This window comes from Crocodylus porosus, unplaced genomic scaffold, assembly GCF_001723895.1.
Source record: "Crocodylus porosus isolate Cpor-Errol unplaced genomic scaffold, CroPor_comp1, whole genome shotgun sequence".
In the NCBI taxonomy this organism is placed as follows: Eukaryota; Metazoa; Chordata; order Crocodylia; family Crocodylidae; genus Crocodylus; species Crocodylus porosus.
The window spans coordinates 7,609,410-7,627,440 of NW_017728911.1; the positions used below are offsets into that span (position 1 = coordinate 7,609,410).

General features: G+C 43.6%; 1 protein-coding gene across 1 annotated transcript; it reads left to right on the forward strand.

Moving 5' to 3' along the window:
• The first annotated feature begins 2,184 nt into the window (after positions 1-2,184).
• Positions 2,185-13,354, forward strand: WDR61 (WD repeat domain 61). The gene is made up of 11 exons (XM_019533377.1): positions 2,185-2,219; positions 2,542-2,587; positions 2,681-2,708; positions 3,586-3,691; positions 4,374-4,546; positions 5,810-5,958; positions 6,702-6,795; positions 7,124-7,217; positions 10,124-10,216; positions 11,229-11,307; positions 12,857-13,354. The coding sequence occupies exons 2-11, from the start codon at positions 2,576-2,578 to the stop codon at positions 12,944-12,946; spliced, it is 918 nt and encodes a 305-aa protein (XP_019388922.1). The 5' UTR covers positions 2,185-2,219; positions 2,542-2,575; the 3' UTR covers positions 12,947-13,354.
• The last annotated feature ends 4,677 nt before the right edge of the window (positions 13,355-18,031 follow it).

The following is an 18,031-nucleotide window of genomic DNA, read 5'->3' on the forward strand; positions in this document are numbered from 1 at the left end:
TAAGAGCTAAAGGAAAGTAGGTGTTGTTCAAATGCCCCACAGGTTATAAATGTCCGAATGTAAAATGTCACAATGAACATTCACCAAAATCCAATATTCTTAATGTTGCCCCTAGGCATGCACTCTCTCAGCCTAGAGACCACGGGGGAGTTTTACAAAAGTCTACTGATGCCCATTTACCCTCTATTGTACCTGTAATGTGGGCTGCACATTCATGGAAACCACCAATCATCCTTTTTAGCCTAAGAACCATTTTGTGGCCACCTGCCTATGATGCTAATATCTGATCCCCTCCTCTTCATATCACAGCAGCTTTTCACTACATTTATTCCTTTGAATGAGAAAGGACACCTCCTAGTGGCATATCTCTATATAACAAATTACAAGGTGCTCTTACCTACGTTTGTCACCAGTTTGTTCTGGTTCTGTGCATATGCACATGCAAACCAGGACACTGTAGTTTCTCCCCCAGGAAGACTAAAGATATTTCAATTCACACAACGCTTTTGGCATATGTAGTCCAAGCCCCAAAGCATTCCATAGAAATAGATCCTAAATCCAGAATCCTCTAAACCGCTCTGCCCCAATTTATGCGCCAACATACACAGCTCAGACCACCAGCCATGTATTGAGTGCTAAGTTCTTTGGAAAACATGGTCCTTGTTTCCTTAAATGTGAATGCATTGAGGCTGAACTCCTAAAAATGTAGGTGTTCAGTTAATCATCCATATTTACCATCCTGATAAGCCAGAAACACAAGGCTACACACCTACTCTCACCCAATCCATATGGTACTTCAAGCTTTGTGTACCTCACTCATTACACCTTGCTAATAAATTCATATTTTGCTACAGAGAAGAAAAAGTTGTTGTTGACTGGTCAGCAGCCAACTGGTTCTGCAGGTGCTGTATTTGAATTCTGCAGAGCTCAAACATCTTACACAGCCAAAACTCCCAGTCATCCAAATTCCTGATTCCATGAAGGTTTCAGATGCCCTAAAGACATTGTTAAATCAAGGTATTCTTGTATTTTTGTCGACTGATAAAGGTTAGGCTGTGATTGCTACTCTTGTGTTTCTAAGCACAGTGCACACCCTATTATTTTTGTCATTTGTAGATCGTGACATCATGACATGTAGAAACACTGTTGTTCTAGAAATGCTGGCTCCTGTTAAGGTTTCCATTGCCTAGGGGGCAGCTACAGAGAAAACAGGCCTTAATTCAGGGGGACAACTGCTTCTCTTTGAAACTTAGTGCAGGGAGGAGATAACTGCAAGTCATCTCCAGATAACCAGGCCCTTTTTGATGCACAACAGCTGTTCCAGAGACTCGGGGAGCAGCAGGTGCTGTCATTACTGTCTAGATTATCATTCTTTGGCTTCAGCACTGTTGAGGCATGTTTAGGAAGCCTGCCTGAACCAAGCGGGGCTCGGTAGGGCTTCTCCCATGCAGCTGTCTGCTAGCCAGGCACAGCCAGCCACTACAAGGAGGGCTTTCACGCTCTGCACACACGCTGAGGTAAGGAAGAAGGAGGAGGAAGCAAAAGCAAAGCATCACAAGGCAGGAGGGGGCAAGAGAACACCTCTGGGCACAGCCCTTGCTCGGCGGACGCATCACCGGCCTGCCCCGGACCTCAGCGCCAGCCTGGAAGGCACCGAGCGGTCCCGCCCCAGCCGCGAGCTAGCCAATAACGGGAGAGAGCGCTGCCTGGCCCATGACAACGAGCCCCTGATTGGCTGAAGCGGAGACCTGGAAACAACGTCAGCTCAGTCTGGTCAGTCTCCGAGGTACAACCTGTCTCGCCCGCAGCCGCGCGGGGCGTCTCAGTCACTAGCAGGGCCGTCCCGGCACGGTGCCCAGGGAGGCAGAGAAGCTCGCCCATGCCCCCGGCCCCACCTGCCTGGCTGGGGAGAGCCCCGCCCGGGGGACGCGGCTGAGCGCCCGCAGCCCGCGGCCTAGGGCCCGGCGAAGGTGCGGGCGGACCACGGGTCTCGTAGCCCTGCTGGGCTCCGCTCTGTGCGGCGGGCGGGAAGGGCGCAAGGCGCCGCCAGGGGGCAGCCGGCCTCTCCCTCGATGAGCAGCCGGCCGCTCTAGCCGGTGTCTCCGTTGTAATATACGTCATCAGCAGGCGACCCGGTTGCTGCGACGCGCGCGGAGCGGCGCGGGGGTACAGGGACGAGCGACGGCGGTGGGCGGGAGCGGGGCGCGCGGGCTGCTCAGGTGGGTGCTACGGGACCTGCGGCGGTCCCTCGCGGTGCCAGGGTGCCCGCGCCGGGCTGGCTCTGCCGCGGTCCGCTGCGCACTCCTAACACCTGCCCGAGCGGGGCGGGGGTTGGTGCTGAGCGTCATAGAAGAGGAGACGGCGGCGGAGCTGCCTCTGCCCTCAGTGCTGCGGAGCCTGGAGTGCGCGTCGGTGTGTTCGGGTCTCGGGCTGCCGCTCGGACACCCGCAGCTGGGACACCGCGCTCGCTACCTGGCGGGGCCCAGTGTTGTGGCCGCCCCCTTGACTCTCCTTTGCAAACGTCGCGTGTTTTGCTTCCAGAGCGTTTCTCGTCCTGGTGGACCTGCCCGAAGAAATGACTACCCAGGTAAAGATGTAACTAACCCGACTCGCCTCTGGCTGGGGGTAGGGGGGCAGTGTTGACCTCTTGTATAACAGATGCTCTTCTTTCCCGTTTCAGTACAGCATTCTCTTCAAGCAAGAGCAAGGTAAGAGAGACCCATGGGCTTTAGGCTGTCCGCTTTTCTTACATAAAATTCTGATTTCCCTGAGAATTGATGTAACCAAAGAAACTCATGTAATGTTGTGGGCGATGTTCTTGCCAAGTCCGGATTTTCAGTGGATTTAAAAAACTCTTTAGCAGTATTTAAACTGAAGTGATGGGATGTGGCTGTAATGATGGAGCATTAGCCTTCATTAACGTCAGTGAGTTTATATTTAGCCTCATGAAAACATTTTTCAAGCTGCCTTACTCTCTTCTTGCCTGGTTCAGGTACACTTACAAATCCATGTATTCCCAAGAAAAGTAAAGCCCATCCCGTTACCCACTTGGCTGATTACTGTAATTGTAGTGCTCTGTTCTGTGGTGCCATAGCATCTTTCTTCACAATCCTTTACTTTCCTGAGTAAGTTCTAACTGCAGAAAATGTCCTACTTCATTCCTGACAGCTTTTCAGTGCTCTTATGGAGCTATTTATACTGACGGTTCATCTCGCAAGAAATTTAGAGCCAGTAAATAAATGCAGTGAATTACTTTCTCTCTTCTTTATTTCATCTTGAATCTAATTATTTTTAATCTCCTTTCTGTGGGTTTTGTTGCTTTATAAACTGCTTCTAGATATTGTCTAATATTGTGTTAGCAATTTTCCCACTCTTTTGTGGCCATAAAATATGTATATTCTTGGCATGCCATAATTTTAGGCTTAACCGTGAAACTACAACATCTATTGTCTGATTCAGGACACTGATATAGGTTTCTACTGCCTGAGGCAGGAAATAAAAACAAGCAACTATTGTGGATAAATATATCTGCTAGATTTGAAAAGGTAGTAGGTCTTTTTCCCTAACGTTAATGTTTTCTTTCAGCTCATGATGATGCCATCTGGTCAGTTGCATGGGGAAAGAATAAGAAAGATGGTTCTGAAACAGTAATCTCAGGCTCCTTAGATGATTTAGTGAAAGTCTGGAAATGGTAAGTGAGGTGTTCCATAAAATAAAAAAAACCCCAGTGTAGACTACCTTGCCAAACAGTATTTTTCCCCCTCCCTTATTCTCAAGAACACCAGTATTGGTGTACTGCAGGGCACCTCTATGATGGAGCTTAGTGCCATTCTGTTGTTTGAGCCTGTTTTCAGTGGTGCATTCTTAGTCAATAACTGACAGTATCCTGATGTATGTTGAGAATTTGATTTTTTTTCTAAAATGCTTAAGAATCAAAATATACTGGGATATTGTCCCTCATTAACAGGATGAATGACAAATCATGTTGTTTTAAAAAATCATTGACAAAATACCCTTGTCTTCGGAAGTTAAATAGAAGGAAGACCTAATGCAAAGGACTGCAAAAATAAGAATAACGCTTCCATTTTAAAGAGCTTCTTACAAGTCATTTATTATTTAGAGAAGTTTTCGCTGCATGAGTTAACGCTTCATTGCAGCTACTTTTTTAAAAAGAGAACAATCTTTTTACTAAAATAGTGCTTGGAGGGGGATATGCCCCCTCTACTCCCCCGTACTCTGTTATAGATTCTGAAAGCAGGTTGTGCTTAGCTGCCTGCCTTTGTCACTTGCAGGGAGGTATAGATTTTAAGTTGAAGGTGTGTTTGGTACCTGAAACTCCTCTTAACTAGTGTTTTATTTCCTTTTAACAAAAGGAACGATGAAAAATTAGACCTACAGTGGACTTTAGAGGGTCATCAACTGGGTGTGGTGTCCGTGGATATCAGCCACACTGGTTCCATTGCAGCATCCAGTTCTCTCGATGCTCATATTCGTCTTTGGGATTTAGAAACTGGCAAACAAATCAAGTCAATAGATGCTGGTCCTGGTAAGATCCCTGTGTTTATTTGGTAACCTGTAATTTCTGCAATGCATGTACTTTACATATAGTATACAATTAGTGAACACTACACATGATATAGTAGTTCTCTTTGTGAAACTGCAGCACCATGTACATTATTTGATGGCAGCTACTCTGTTGATTTAAGGTAAACTGATACAGAACTATTTTAAACTAAGTCCATTCATGAGAGATTGCACTGATATGTCAGTCTTTTTAAAAGTTGATTGTAGTTAAATTAGCATAATTTACAGAGGCAGGCAAGGTTTCTATCTAATCTTGTTTGTGTTACTTGCATGCTACGTCATTGAAAGGTCAGTTAGTGGTAAAGTGACTCATTTAGGGTGTAGAGAGAAGTGCAGTTCTCCACTGTAACTGAGAATGCTTTGCAGGAAGCGTTCTGAGTTGCAACAATTTCTTGGAACAAACAGAAGTTCACTGTTGGCTCGCGAAGGGGAGGGAAATCTAGCCGCTGGTTGCAACATGCAGCCAGTTTTCCTCTAGGAACAGCCCCTGTGCCTTGCTAGGCTGCAAAGTTTTCAATGGGAATGGGAGTGGAAGGAGCTTATTCTAGGGGTTCCCCAGCCAGCACTAGAGGTAGGGTAGGGGAATTGGAGCCCCACACCTGAGGTGGGGAGGCAAGGGGACTCCAGTGTACCTCCAGCAGGGGCTGAATACCCCCCAGTGTGAATTCCCTCTGCCTCTTTTCTCCCCTGCTTCCCATTCTGAAAACAGCTTGAGGCTGGCAGGCAGCACAGACAGAAGTTACAGAAGACTGTTTTGAAATGTCTTCATCTGACCCCTCATGCTGAGGGGTCACGTTTTCACCCAATTGGCCATTTCTTTTAAGCTGTCTGTAGCCATGCACTTGTTTGGTCACAGCTACAGACTGCTTTCTGTGGCCAGATTGGGTGAAAATTGTCACTTCTGTCTGTGCCCTTAGTTGAGGATGCATAAAGTGAAGTAAAAGTCAGTTTGCTGTTTCATATATGTATGAATCCAAGTGTTAATCAGAATGTGGCAATAGAAGAATGACCATTTAAACCCAGTGATGCACATTAAGACTATTGATGTGCTGCTAGTGTAGTGCATCCTCCTTCTACACACTTGATCTTACTGGAAAATTGCAATATAACTCTTTTCAAACAAATTATATTTGGCCCAATATGTGAATAATCCTACAAATAAATATTATTGGCTAAGAAATATATTATATACTGTATTAAGTATTCTCTTTCTCTCTCAATACAGTTGATGCCTGGTCCTTGGCTTTTTCACCAGACTCCCAATATCTTGCAACAGGAAGTCATGTGGGAAAAGTAAATATTTTTGGTGTTGAGACTGGAAAAAAAGAATACTCCCTGGACACTAGAGGAAAATTCATCCTTAGCATTGCATATGTAAGAGACTTTAATTAATATTCTCGTACTATAATATCATCAGTGCATTCTAGTGTAAATCAGACTTTCAGATTCTGCATTAGCCATTTTAACAAGAACTTAAAAAAAATAAAGACTTCCTTCTAAACATTTAATCACTAATTTCCTATACTGAACATTGCACCTATATTTGTAACCTTCATTGACCTTTCCTCTATGCATGCTGATATTTGCTATAGCAGATCCTCTGCTGAAATTTATCCAATGTTGTGGCAACGCTTTATGGAAACATACACTTCAGTATATTTGCACTTCAAGCAAAGACACCAAAATGATTAGATTACACCTTAAATCTGAGTCTCCATAAATTTCATAAGATAAATGAGTTCTCCAAAGGGACAGAGAAATTTGAAATTCAAATAAAACACAACCCCACAGTCCCTTTTTAAAATAAATGTTTGCAATAGAAAGCCCCTCATTACTAAAGTAAACTGGAATGAATGATGCACCTAGGGTAGGAATAATCATACTTTTAAGTGCTTTAATTTCAAGCTGTATGATGATCTTTAACATCAGGAGAATGAAATGCCTGAAGAATAAAATTCCTGTTATGCACAAAAGTAAGATCCATTTGAAAACTAGAGTCCATACTGTTAAATATCTTGCCTTGCAGGCTGTCTTTGATCTGTTTCTCTTCTCCACTCTTCCAATATAAAATGTTAATATGATTATTTGTTAAATGTATAATGTGTATATTGTTACAGAGCCCAGATGGAAAATATTTAGCGAGTGGAGCAATAGATGGCATTATCAATATTTTTGATATTGCGACTGGAAAACTTCTGCACACGCTAGAAGGTAAATACTTTGGAATGTTTGTAAGCTGCAAGTTATAGATCCAATCTTGATTAAAGCGTTAGTTATGAAATGCTTGATCACTGTGTAATGAACTGAAATGTCAAGCTAATTTTATTCCCGTCTTGGTTATTCATGTACAAGGTTACCCCAATAGCTCTGTTTCCAAACCAGTGTCCTTTTATAGATCTATTCTGATTGAAGCACTGTCCCTTTATTTGTAAATGTCACTGTCTAATAGTTAAAGTGTGCATAAATCCAGTTGTTAATCTCAGCATGTGTATAGGTGACAGAGTAGTTACCAACTGACTATGCCGATTCTCAATTTCAGGCCATGCAATGCCCATTCGCTCACTGACATTTTCTCCAGATTCCCAGCTACTTGTCACAGCTTCAGATGATGGATATATCAAAATTTATGATGTGTAAGTTATCATTTCACAAGATGCGCCTGATGGAAAAATTAATATTCTAAGACTTTTTTTTTGAACTTTTAACATTTTGGAGGGTCTCTTCTTTTTAGCTTAGTAGTTACAGATGCATTGTTTTATACTTAATAAAGCATCAACTGAGTTAGATTCTTTAAAAAGGTGCAATGGTACATGGCAGACGTGGCTTGAAAACTGACGGCTTCTATATATATTTAGATGTGTGTGTGCACCAGCCTTCAGCTTGCTCTTGTCTTGACTCTTGAGGTTTCCACTGCATGTTTAAGATGTTCTGTTTCATTCGCAATGTTTGCCCTTTATGCTCCAGTGACACTTGGTCTCTTTTATGCTGCCCTCCCGTTCAGTGATCTGTTGCTCTCCTGACTCATCTTATCTGGGCTCTCTCTTCTCATCTTTCCTCCTAGTGAAATTCCTTTCCAAATCACTATGCTCTGATCTTATAGCTAAGTCGAGATTTATGCTTTAATCCTCACTGCCTTTTGCCTAGACATCATGATTCTGCCACCTGCAGAAGGAGAGGCTCGGTCTTGAATTACAGTGACCTCGGTCACAGAAATCTGTAGACAATAAGGTACATTCCTTAGTTTCATAGTTGGAAGGGACCTGAGCAGATCATAAAGTCTGACCCCCTGCCACGGCAGGAAAGAGTACTGGGGTCAAATGACCCCAGCAAGGTGTTTGTCTAGCCTCCTCTTAAAGACCCCCAGAGTAAGAGCCAGCACCACTTCTCTTGGAAGTTGGTTCCAGATCCTAGCCTCCCTGACAGTGAAGTAGCGCCTCCTGATGTCTAGCTTGAATTTACCCTCTGGCAGCTTGTGACTGTTATTTCTAGTCACTCCTGGTAGTGCATGGGGGAACAGGGACTCCCCCAATGCCTGCTGGTCCCCCCTGACTAGTTTGTAACAGGCCACTAGATCCCCCCTCAGCCTTCTCTTGTGGAGGCTGAACAGGTTCAGGTCCCATAGCTTGTCCTTGTAGGGCCTGCTCTGCTGCCCCCTGATCATGCGAGTGGCCCTCCTCTGGATCCTCTCCATGTTGTCCACATCCCTCTTGAAGTGTGGTGCCTAGAACTGGGCACAGTATGCCAGCTGCGGCCTGACCAGTGCTGCATAGAGGGGGAGGATCACCTTGGACCTGCTTGAGATGCATCTGTGGATGCATGACAAGGTGTGGTTGGCCTTCCTGACTGCCTCCCCACATTGCCGGCCCATGTTCACGTTGGCATCCATGATGACTCCAAGATCCTTTTGAGAGACAGTGTTAAGGCCTTCCGAAAGTCCAGGAAGACTGTGTCCACTGCTACCCCTGCATCTAAGGATTTGGTGACCTGGTCGTAGAAGGCCACCAGGTTGGTTTGACAGGACCTGACTGTAATGAACCCGTGTTGGTTGCCCCTAAGCATAATCTCGCCTGCTGGCGCCTCGTGGACATGTGCCAGAATAATTCTCTCAAAAACCTTGCCAAGGATTGAGGTAAGACTAACTGGCCTATAGTTTCCTGGGTCCTCCTTCCTCCCCTTTTTGAAGATGAGAACCATGTTGGCCCTCTTCCAGTCCTCTGGCACCACACCAGAGTACCACGAGTGCTCGTAAAGCTGTGCTGGGGTTCTGCAATGACCTCTGCCAATTCCCTCAGCACTCTGGGGTGGAGATCATCCGGACCAGCTGGTTTTAAATACGTCCAGTCCCTCCAGAAGTTCCTGACTAGATCCTCACTGACACTAGGCCTGGGTGCACCTCCCCTGGGACCTGAGGGGTGCCCAGAGAGGGGGCTGATCCGGTCCCTGCTCAGGAAAATGGAGGCAAAGAAGTCGTTAAATAGGTTAGCTTTGTCGTCTGGTGTGATGACCAAATTTCCTAGCGTGTTCTGCAGGGGCCGCATGTTACCCGGAACCTTCTTTTTGCCCCCTGTGTATTTAAAAAAGAACTTCTTGTTGTCCTTGATCCAGATAGCTAGTCCCAGTTTCATCTTCTTGGCCTTCCTGACTGCCCCCCTGCATCCCCGAGCAACCGCAGTATAGTCCTCCCTGGTGATGGCCCCTCCCTTCCATTGGGTGTATGCCTCCCTTTTAGCTAGAAGACATTCCCGGATGCTTTTGGTGAGCCATGGGGGCTTTTGCGCCCTCCTGCTCCATTTGATCCGTGTTGGGATTACCTCCCTTTGGGCTTGGAGGATCATCTCCTTAAGGAGGGACCACTCTTCTTGGACACCTAGCTCCCCTCCCCTCTGGGACCTCAGTGCTTCCCTGACTATTCTCCTTAGCTCATTCAAGTCTGCCCTCCTGAAATCTAGGGCTGCTGCCTTGCTGCAGGCCTTTGCCACCTTGCGCTGGATGGTGAATTCCAGCAGGCGATGATCGCTGTTGCCCAGGTGGTCGAGCACCCGCAGCCAGCACCAGGCCCAACAAGGTACTGTACCTTAACAGATGGGCTGCATATTGAATCAACTTTTGAATAGCTTTTGAATAATTTTACAGAAAAATAGCAAAAGTAAGTGTTTAAAAGTGTTTACCTGTTCTAACTAAACATTTTTTCCCAGATCAGTCTTTTGTCTGAGTTGCAATCTCTACTAGACTTTAAGAAAATGCGGATACCCCTGTAGGGATGATGAAAATAAGATGGCGGTTGAAGACCAAAGTGCTTCACAGATCTTCTCCAGCAACCTAATTCATAGTTTTAGATGGGATCCATTGTATACAACCTGTTATTCAATTGAGATGAACAATTGCACAGTTATGAACTCTTGTTGGAAAAAAAATAACAGCTGTTATAGGCTGCACTAAATGCAACCTAGTAGTTACTCACTCTTCTCTGGGACTTGCAAACTGAAGTTTAATATACTTTCATTAAGTGACTGCTAAATCTAAACTCGTTCTCCCACAGGCAACATGCAAACTTGGCAGGGACTCTAAGTGGTCATGGATCCTGGGTATTAAATGTGGCATTTTGTCCTGATGATACCCATTTCGTTTCCAGGTATTTCTTGTTTTTAGACTTTTTGGAAAGAAAGGTAATCTTTCATTTATAATGTAAACAGATCACAGAATAAATGTGTTTAGAAAAACAAAACAAAACAACCCCCCCCCCCAAAACAAACAAACCCCAAAACATTGGAATTGCATGTACGCTGACTGGAAAAGCCATTTTAAATGATTAGAGGGGAGACTGATATTACTTTGACAAGTACCTTATATCATCCCACTGAAGTCAGCAAGAGCTGGGTTTTTTGGGTGGTGTGGGTTTTTTTTGTTTGAAATACTTCTGAAAGTAAGGAAAGATACTGCACTCTTACTACATTAAACTAGCAAGTAAATAGCAAAATCTAGTAGACTGTAAACATACTGCATTTGTTTCAGGATAAACCATTTTATCCCAGGACAAAGTGCAGTTGTTCAAACCAATATTCGTATCTGTTCCAGGATAAATCCTAAAACGATTCATGGGATAAGAAGTACTAACAGTTTATCCAGGGGCATTGCAAAATGTGTCTGGTTATTCCAGGATTGCATTATTTAATCAGTGGCAGGAAAGTGGTAGTGCATTCAGTTGCTGACTAAACCCTGATATAAAACCTTAGCCAGGGACATAAAGGCATGAATGCTCGAAGTGTATTGACAACTTAATTTGACAGTTGTAGCCTAGTTTATAATCTGATGCTTTATGTCATTGTACTATAGTAAATCATAAATCTAATGAAGACTTAAAAACATTCTTCAGAACAAGAATTTGTTGAATCTGATTGATGCAAGTTGACTAAGAAAACTTCAGACTGTGCTCGCTATGCTTCAAATTCTCCTTCATTTACTATGTTCATATAAAAATAACTGAACATTGGTTTAAGAAATGCAATTTCTAGAGTTTGGTAAAGATCTACATGTTATGTTGCTTTTCCCCAAATTCAGTAGTTCTTTATACAGTGGTATGAGCTCTTTGGGCTGTTGATTTTTATATTGTTACTAATTTACGTTTGATTAACAATATTTTCCAGTTCATCTGACAAAAGTGTAAAAGTTTGGGATGCTGGAACAAGGACCTGTGTTCACACTTTCTTTGACCATCAGGATCAGGTATATTAAGAATGAATAATTGTGAATTGTGTGCATTCTTGCCTCATGCCTTAAGTTGTACTAATAGAAGAACTTATACTTTTAGGTTTTGATTTTAGTGGGGATAGGTTATTGGTTTATCTTTAAAGGTGGTGCCATGGTATTTTACAGCTGAAAATGTATTTACAATATTTGAAAAATTAATATCCTAAAAATATTAACTTTTTAAAACTTTGGCTGATCTCTTTCTGTATAATCCTTTGTACAGCCACAAGCAAAAGACAGTTACAAAAAGCAAAATGGATTCTCATCAGTCTATTATATCAAAAGATCTTTGTACACACACTTTGTAGTGCACAGAGCACATGTCCTTTATATATTTTTTCCAAATATATGTGTTAAGAACAGGCCTGAAAGCTGGTTTAGTGGCTTTTCCCTATTAAATATCAAGATTATTGGTTCTTTAAAAGACTTGAATCTGAGTACTCTGTAGTGGGTAGCTAGCTTTCAGCAGGGGAGAGGAAGAAGTAGTTGAGTCTTTACCAAGCTAGTTTTTTCCTGTCAAATTTTTTTGAACATAGATGTTGACAAACAGAGCCAGAAGTGTGGAGTTTTCATTTGTTTTTTGTTTTTGTTTTTTCTCCTGCATGCTAGCTATATTTTATTCTCTTGATACTCCTGAGCTGTTCATTCTTCTTGTTCTCCAGTTAACCATAATGTTTTTGATGACTTACAGTAAAAATGAGATTTGGATTTTGAAGATGAAGTAAATTGTTCTGTCTTTGAGAGCCTGTAGATCTCTTGTCTTTGGCAGCTGACATGCACACTAATGACACCTAGGAAGTGGGTGGTGAGGAGTAACAGTGCACATGAAGAAAACTTCCGCAAACAAACAGTTGTAGACTGTCTATTGCCCTTTTTGGCAACAACAAGCTAATGAGCTGTTTTTGTATTTCTTTTACAAGATGTTCTCAGTAGTTTGTTCAGACGTTTGACCCTGTTAAGTCTCCCAGGTTCAAAATGGTTCTGAAGTCCTGTAAGATAGACCTCTAGGTTACATGGTGGTACAGGCAGCCATTCTTGTCTGGTGCACTCCTGCATACCTTCCAGCCTTGCATTTTTTAGGCTTTTCCCTTTCTGAAATGCAAATGGCTTTCCTTTTAAAGGAAATTCCTCTTGCTTAGACTTGCTCATGTAGCTTTTTACTCCATCTATTCAATTAAATCAAGTCCAGTTGCATTGGATGGTGTACAAGGATGATTATTGGTTTGACAGGATTTGAATGGTAGTCACTGACGAGAATACCAGTGAAAATGTAAAGATGACTAATGCATAAGGACCTTATCAGACAAGTAGATAGCAGTGTCCTATTTCAACAGCTAAAGGGTAAATGAGTGACGTAAGAGGGGATTAACTTTGCATTAAGAACAGTGGAAAGAATGACCTTTAGTAAATACCATCCACATTTCTTGTGTTCAGCAAACTTATGGACCACAAAGAATATGAAGAAATAATGTCTGATCTTGTTATCTGCTGTCATGAGCTATTGTTTATATATTTGTATTGGCAGGTCTGGGGCGTGAAATACAATGGAAATGGTTCCAAAATCGTATCTGTTGGAGATGATCAAGAAATCCATATATATGACTGTCCAATTTAAATACCCTGAAGCAATCCCGCTGGCCAACTGTAATCTACAGGTTTTCAGAAATACTGATTGCACTTCTTGTGTTGCCACTTAAAAAATGCTTCTTATTTTGTTAATGTGATAACAACATTTTCATAACGCTTTTCTGAATCTTGGACTCTGACATCAACAGAAAAATCAAAATACTCATACCACTTATATGTATTTTTGTCTTAGGTTTGGCATGAAAGAATTTAAATTTTTAAATGAAATAACTGTTGTAGCTACAAAATACTTTGTCTCAAATGCAGACACTGGAACAGTATGTATTTGGAAATATATACTTGCGTGTAGTATCTGCTCACTTAAGCTACCTGCATATCTTTTTTTTTTTTTTCCTCTGAACTATATAAATAGATTTGAGTCTGAAATTGTTGACTAGCTCTAGCTAAAGCTAATTTAGGAAACGTTTCTGAATCTTAGACCATGTACACATGTCAGCCACTCCCCCTGCTACTGTTAAATATTTGTCTTTATGTGAACAGTTAACAGCTGTTTTAGCAATTGTGCTAAGGCATGTGGTTCACTAGTCAGGGCCTAGTCTAAATTTTTCATTTGATTTTTGTCCCCCCCCCCCCCCAATAAAGTTAATATACTTACTTCTAGTGAAGAAATATATAAACTGCATTTTTAAAAAAAAAATACTGTTTCTTAGTATGGTTTTGTAACGTGTTACCATGCAACAGAGAGGTTACTGTGGAAAAATCCTGCTGAATGCAGGGCGGGAGCTGCTTAATGTCTGAGATGTCTTTTCATTATGAATGTTCTACAGTGTTGTATATGTGCTGCATGCACCTTACCAGCTGTACCCATGTGACATTAGTATCCCCTGCCACTCCTTGTGCTTCACAGAGGCCATAAAAGAAAGTACTGCACCTTTGGCGTGGACTTGTAGATGTGCAGGACCTTGAGGAAGAGTACTGAAGACTGGACTGAGAAATGTGCATATGGACAACAGGGTGTGAAGATCTCAAATTACTGAAAGGTAAATAAGCTACACCCTGATGGTCTGCATGTTTCAGTTCATGATCTGTGGGTGACTGCAAAGCAGTAACCAGTTACAGGAGAACAGCAGTTCACACATCACTTTGAATGGAGGCTTCAGTCTGCAGGCTTTAGAAACTTCATTGTACTTTTACCATTATGAGAATAGAGCTCCAGGTGGCTGCTTTTAAAAAATCTGAGATGGATAAACACTGCTGATGCTGCCTGTGTTAATGTGACAGGTGGCATCATGCAGGGCTGCATGCCCAAGATGGAGAGTTGTTAGGATGGCAAAACCTAGGTACTAACTGCAGGACCAGGGTGGATAGTCAGCAACCTGTCTTGAGGCAAGGAGCCAGAGATGTGGCTCTAGTGACCTCAAATATGTCTGCAGGATTGTTTTCTGGGTGTTCACTCTTGGACCAAAGTTCTGGATTCTAAATCATATATATTGAAAAGCCACGGAAAACTTGCAGACTATTACTTTTTCAGTAGTCTGTCACTTAAATAAAGGTAAGCCAAAGCAGTTTTCTCTGATGCGTGGCGCTCTAATTGCAAATGCATTGGTGGGTTAGTATCCTCAGGTAGTGATTTGACCCATTACTAATGGGTAATTCCTGTGTGGTGTATGATGGGTATGTTGAAATAAGGCAGCTTGAAGGCTGAGAGACCTGAACTAGTCCCTTAATGCCATGAGTGGGGTAATAGCGGCTAGTATCACCATCCTGAATTCCAGTCTACTTGCAGGCAAGCTTCCAGATGGAAAATGAGTTACTGCTGCTTTTTTTTTTTTTTCTCTACTAGGGATTGTATGGTAGCTACTCTAGAAACATCTTCTCTGGTACCAATGGGGAACGTCTTCTATGTTAGCGATGACAGGATCACTAGGACTTAAGTAATAGTTCATGAGAGAACCCTGAAGAGGGATGGGAATGGGGAAAATGGCTGGGAACAAGCCCTGGCTGAAACAGCCTAAGGGATTTCACAGCTGGAAATGAAATGTAATAGTCTGTGGTAACACAAGAGCATCCAGGCCTGAAGTCAGCCTGGTAATTCCTGAAGGGAAGTAATCAATTCTGGGACTTCACAAGTTGGTTCTAGTGAATTACATTTGCCTGTGGCAACACAGTCTTCTCAAAAGCAGCTCACATTATTAGTGGTAGAAGAAACACCCCCCCCCACCATGTGATCCAACTTGCAGAGCAATTGTTCTTTCAGTGTTTCCCTTTTAGATGAACAAATACAAAAGAAGGCATTTCACACTGGAATGTGCAGGTGCAAAGAGCAGTTTCTCTCTTAGTGCTGAACAGTTCCACCTCCCGTAAGGTCAAATTCTGTGCAGTCAGTCTACATGTTGCCAGAAGCCAGATCCTTGCTTTTGGGTAATTCACGTGTGCTGCAGCATGAAAAACACTGTCTCCATCAAGCAGAAGGCTACAATGGTGGTGTTTAGAGCTGGCTTTTAGGAGGAGAAATTGCGCAAAACTGAATTAAAAAAATCAAACCTGTTTCATTTATCTTTAGGGCCATGGTAACTTTTCAAGTTTCTCAAAAATAAACTGACCATTTCCACATGGAATTGAAGGGATCTCCTAGATGTGGTTTTCTCCGTAAGCTAAAACAGGGTCACATTCATTCAGCCCCAGGGGCTGGATGAGTTCCATTGCCTTGTAAGCCAGATCCACCATGTGTCCTGGAGCAGCCAGGGTGGGCACTGTGCAATATTGCCCTGGTCCCACTACTCTGGGGGTGCAGTGTACACGGCTGTCATGTGCAGCACAGCTCCAGAGCTGCAGTGGCCACTCCAGGGTTATCATGCAGCATGTGGCAGCCACTCCATTGTTCCAGGATATGTGCTGGAGCATGTGCTGTATGTGATACAGCCCCAGAGTGCCGCTGCCTCCACAACCTAGGGGTAGCACTAGAGGACAGAACTGCCATTAGTTCGGATAAGAGTCATGTCATAACCTTGTTCCATACTAGGCACCTATACACATGCTCTGATGCGTTTTGATTAGAACACATCAGAGCAGATGCTATTAATCAAGTCAGCTGGAGCATTTTAGTCAGAATGCTCCCACATGCTGCAGCATCTCGTGTATTCAGCATTCCCACGTTTTAAAATGGCAGTGGGGATGCTTTAACTAAAGCTCATCAAGCAAGTTTTAGTTAAAGCACCCCCACTGCCATCTTGAAATAGGACCCTGAATATGTGAGATGCTGCAGGTGCAACTTCGGAGCGGGAACTGGGCTTATTTAGTCTGCAGAAGCAGAAGGCTGAGGGGGGATTTGGTAGCAGCCTTCAAATACCAGAAGGGTGGTTACAAAGAGGATGGAGTAAGGACCAGTGGTCTCCAACCTTTGTTGTCTGTGGGGAGGTCGGGTGCTGCACTAGGCTGTTCTACTGGGCCTGGCCTATGCTGTGCTTCAGGGGGAGCGGGGGCTGGGGGTGCTACAGCCCCTCTCCGTGGCTTCATGCAGTGGTGCTGTCTGGCTTAAGCACAGCCTGGCCAGGAGCAGCCTGGTGGGAACAGCCTACAGCCCATCCTGTTGGCAGATCTGGGGGCACGTGCCCCCCATGCCCTCCCAGGCTGTGTGATCCCCCTCCCTCTACCCCCTGGATGAACTCCTTGTGGCTCTTCCCCCTGCTGGCTATGCAGGGCCTGCCCCTGCTCCAGCCCTGCTACCTACCTCAAAAGCTGCAGCTGTCAGTGCTGCCCTGGGTTTGGGTGGGAGGGCACATGTGTGGCAGAGATGGCTCCTGCTGCAAGCTGGGCTTTGTGCCCTAAGCCCTGCTGCATGTGGCACCCCAGCCTCTGCCCCTTCCCTCCCTGACTTGCTGGGCTGGGGAAGGCGTGTGCATTCATGCATGCATGTGCTCAACCCCAACCCAGGATGGGCCTCAAGAGGCTCTGGGATTTACCAGCTGATCACAATGGACTACTTAGTGCCCACCGAGTTCCTGTTCTCAGTGACTGCAGATGACAGAACAAGGAGCAATGGTCTTAAATTGCAACAAGAGCAGCTTAGGTTGGATACTAGGAAAAACTTCCTCACTAGGAGGGTGGTGAAGAACTGGAATGGGTTATCTAGAGAGATGTTGGAATCTCCATCCTTGAAGGTAATTTTAAGGCCAAGCTGGACAAAACCCTGGTGGGGATGATCCTGCTTTGGGCAGGGGTTTGGATTAGATGATCTTCTGAGGTCCCTTCCAACCACAACTTCCTGATTCTAATTAAAAAGCTCCCCACCCCACCTCAGAGCATGTGTAAAATGCCCCTTAAGGCATTTTAAATCTTATCATAGATTCATAGATTCTAGCGTCAGAAGGGACCACAGCGGGCCATCTAGTTTGACCCCCTGCCCCTGGCAGGCAAGAAAAGGGTCACCAAACCTTATGTTTAAGCCTCTACTTAAATAATTTTGAAACTTAAGAGAAATTTTCTTACATCTTTTACATTGAAATAGAGTACAGCCTCCATACCAGGCTGATACTACCTGTACCAGTATCAACTAAATTTCACAGTACGCTGCTGCTGTCTTGCATGTAATTGGATTTCAGTTCCAGAATGATGGTTTTGCCAAAATTTAATACTGCAATTTGGTAAGGTGGGAGAAAATCCTTCCATCATTTTTCTTCTTTCAACTGGCTTACCACCACCCTCTACCACTTAAGCCCCTACTTCTAGCCTTAGTGAATAACAAGGTATAGATTTTTAAAGCACACTGTATTCAGAGTAGCTTGCCCACTAGCCCTTGTGTACCTTTTTAAACTAACATACCAGGATGCCCCAGCAAGTACAGGAATGAAAAGTATTTTGATTAACAACAAAAATCTTGCTTCAGACTAGCAAAGATCAAGAACTTGCAAAAGTAGTAACACTCACTGAATAATTGTAACATTCCAAGACACTAAAGGTCAGTTCTTAATAGAATATCAAGTCTTTCTGAGTTGAAACTGGAAAAAGGTCCCTTTTCCTATGCTGAATCATTGTCGTATTTCCATAGGAAATAGAACGGAAGTAGGGAGGCTATACTAGACAGATTACACTTTGTAAAAGGAGTTGCCTTTTC

Bases quoted from the DNA above. Each gene is read 5' to 3' on its own strand.
- WDR61 (XM_019533377.1), top strand. The intron at 2,709-3,585 runs GTAAGAGAGACC...GTTTTCTTTCAG, and splicing joins TCTCTTCAAGCAAGAGCAAG to CTCATGATGATGCCATCTGG. The intron at 7,218-10,123 runs GTAAGTTATCAT...GTTCTCCCACAG, and splicing joins TATATCAAAATTTATGATGT to GCAACATGCAAACTTGGCAG.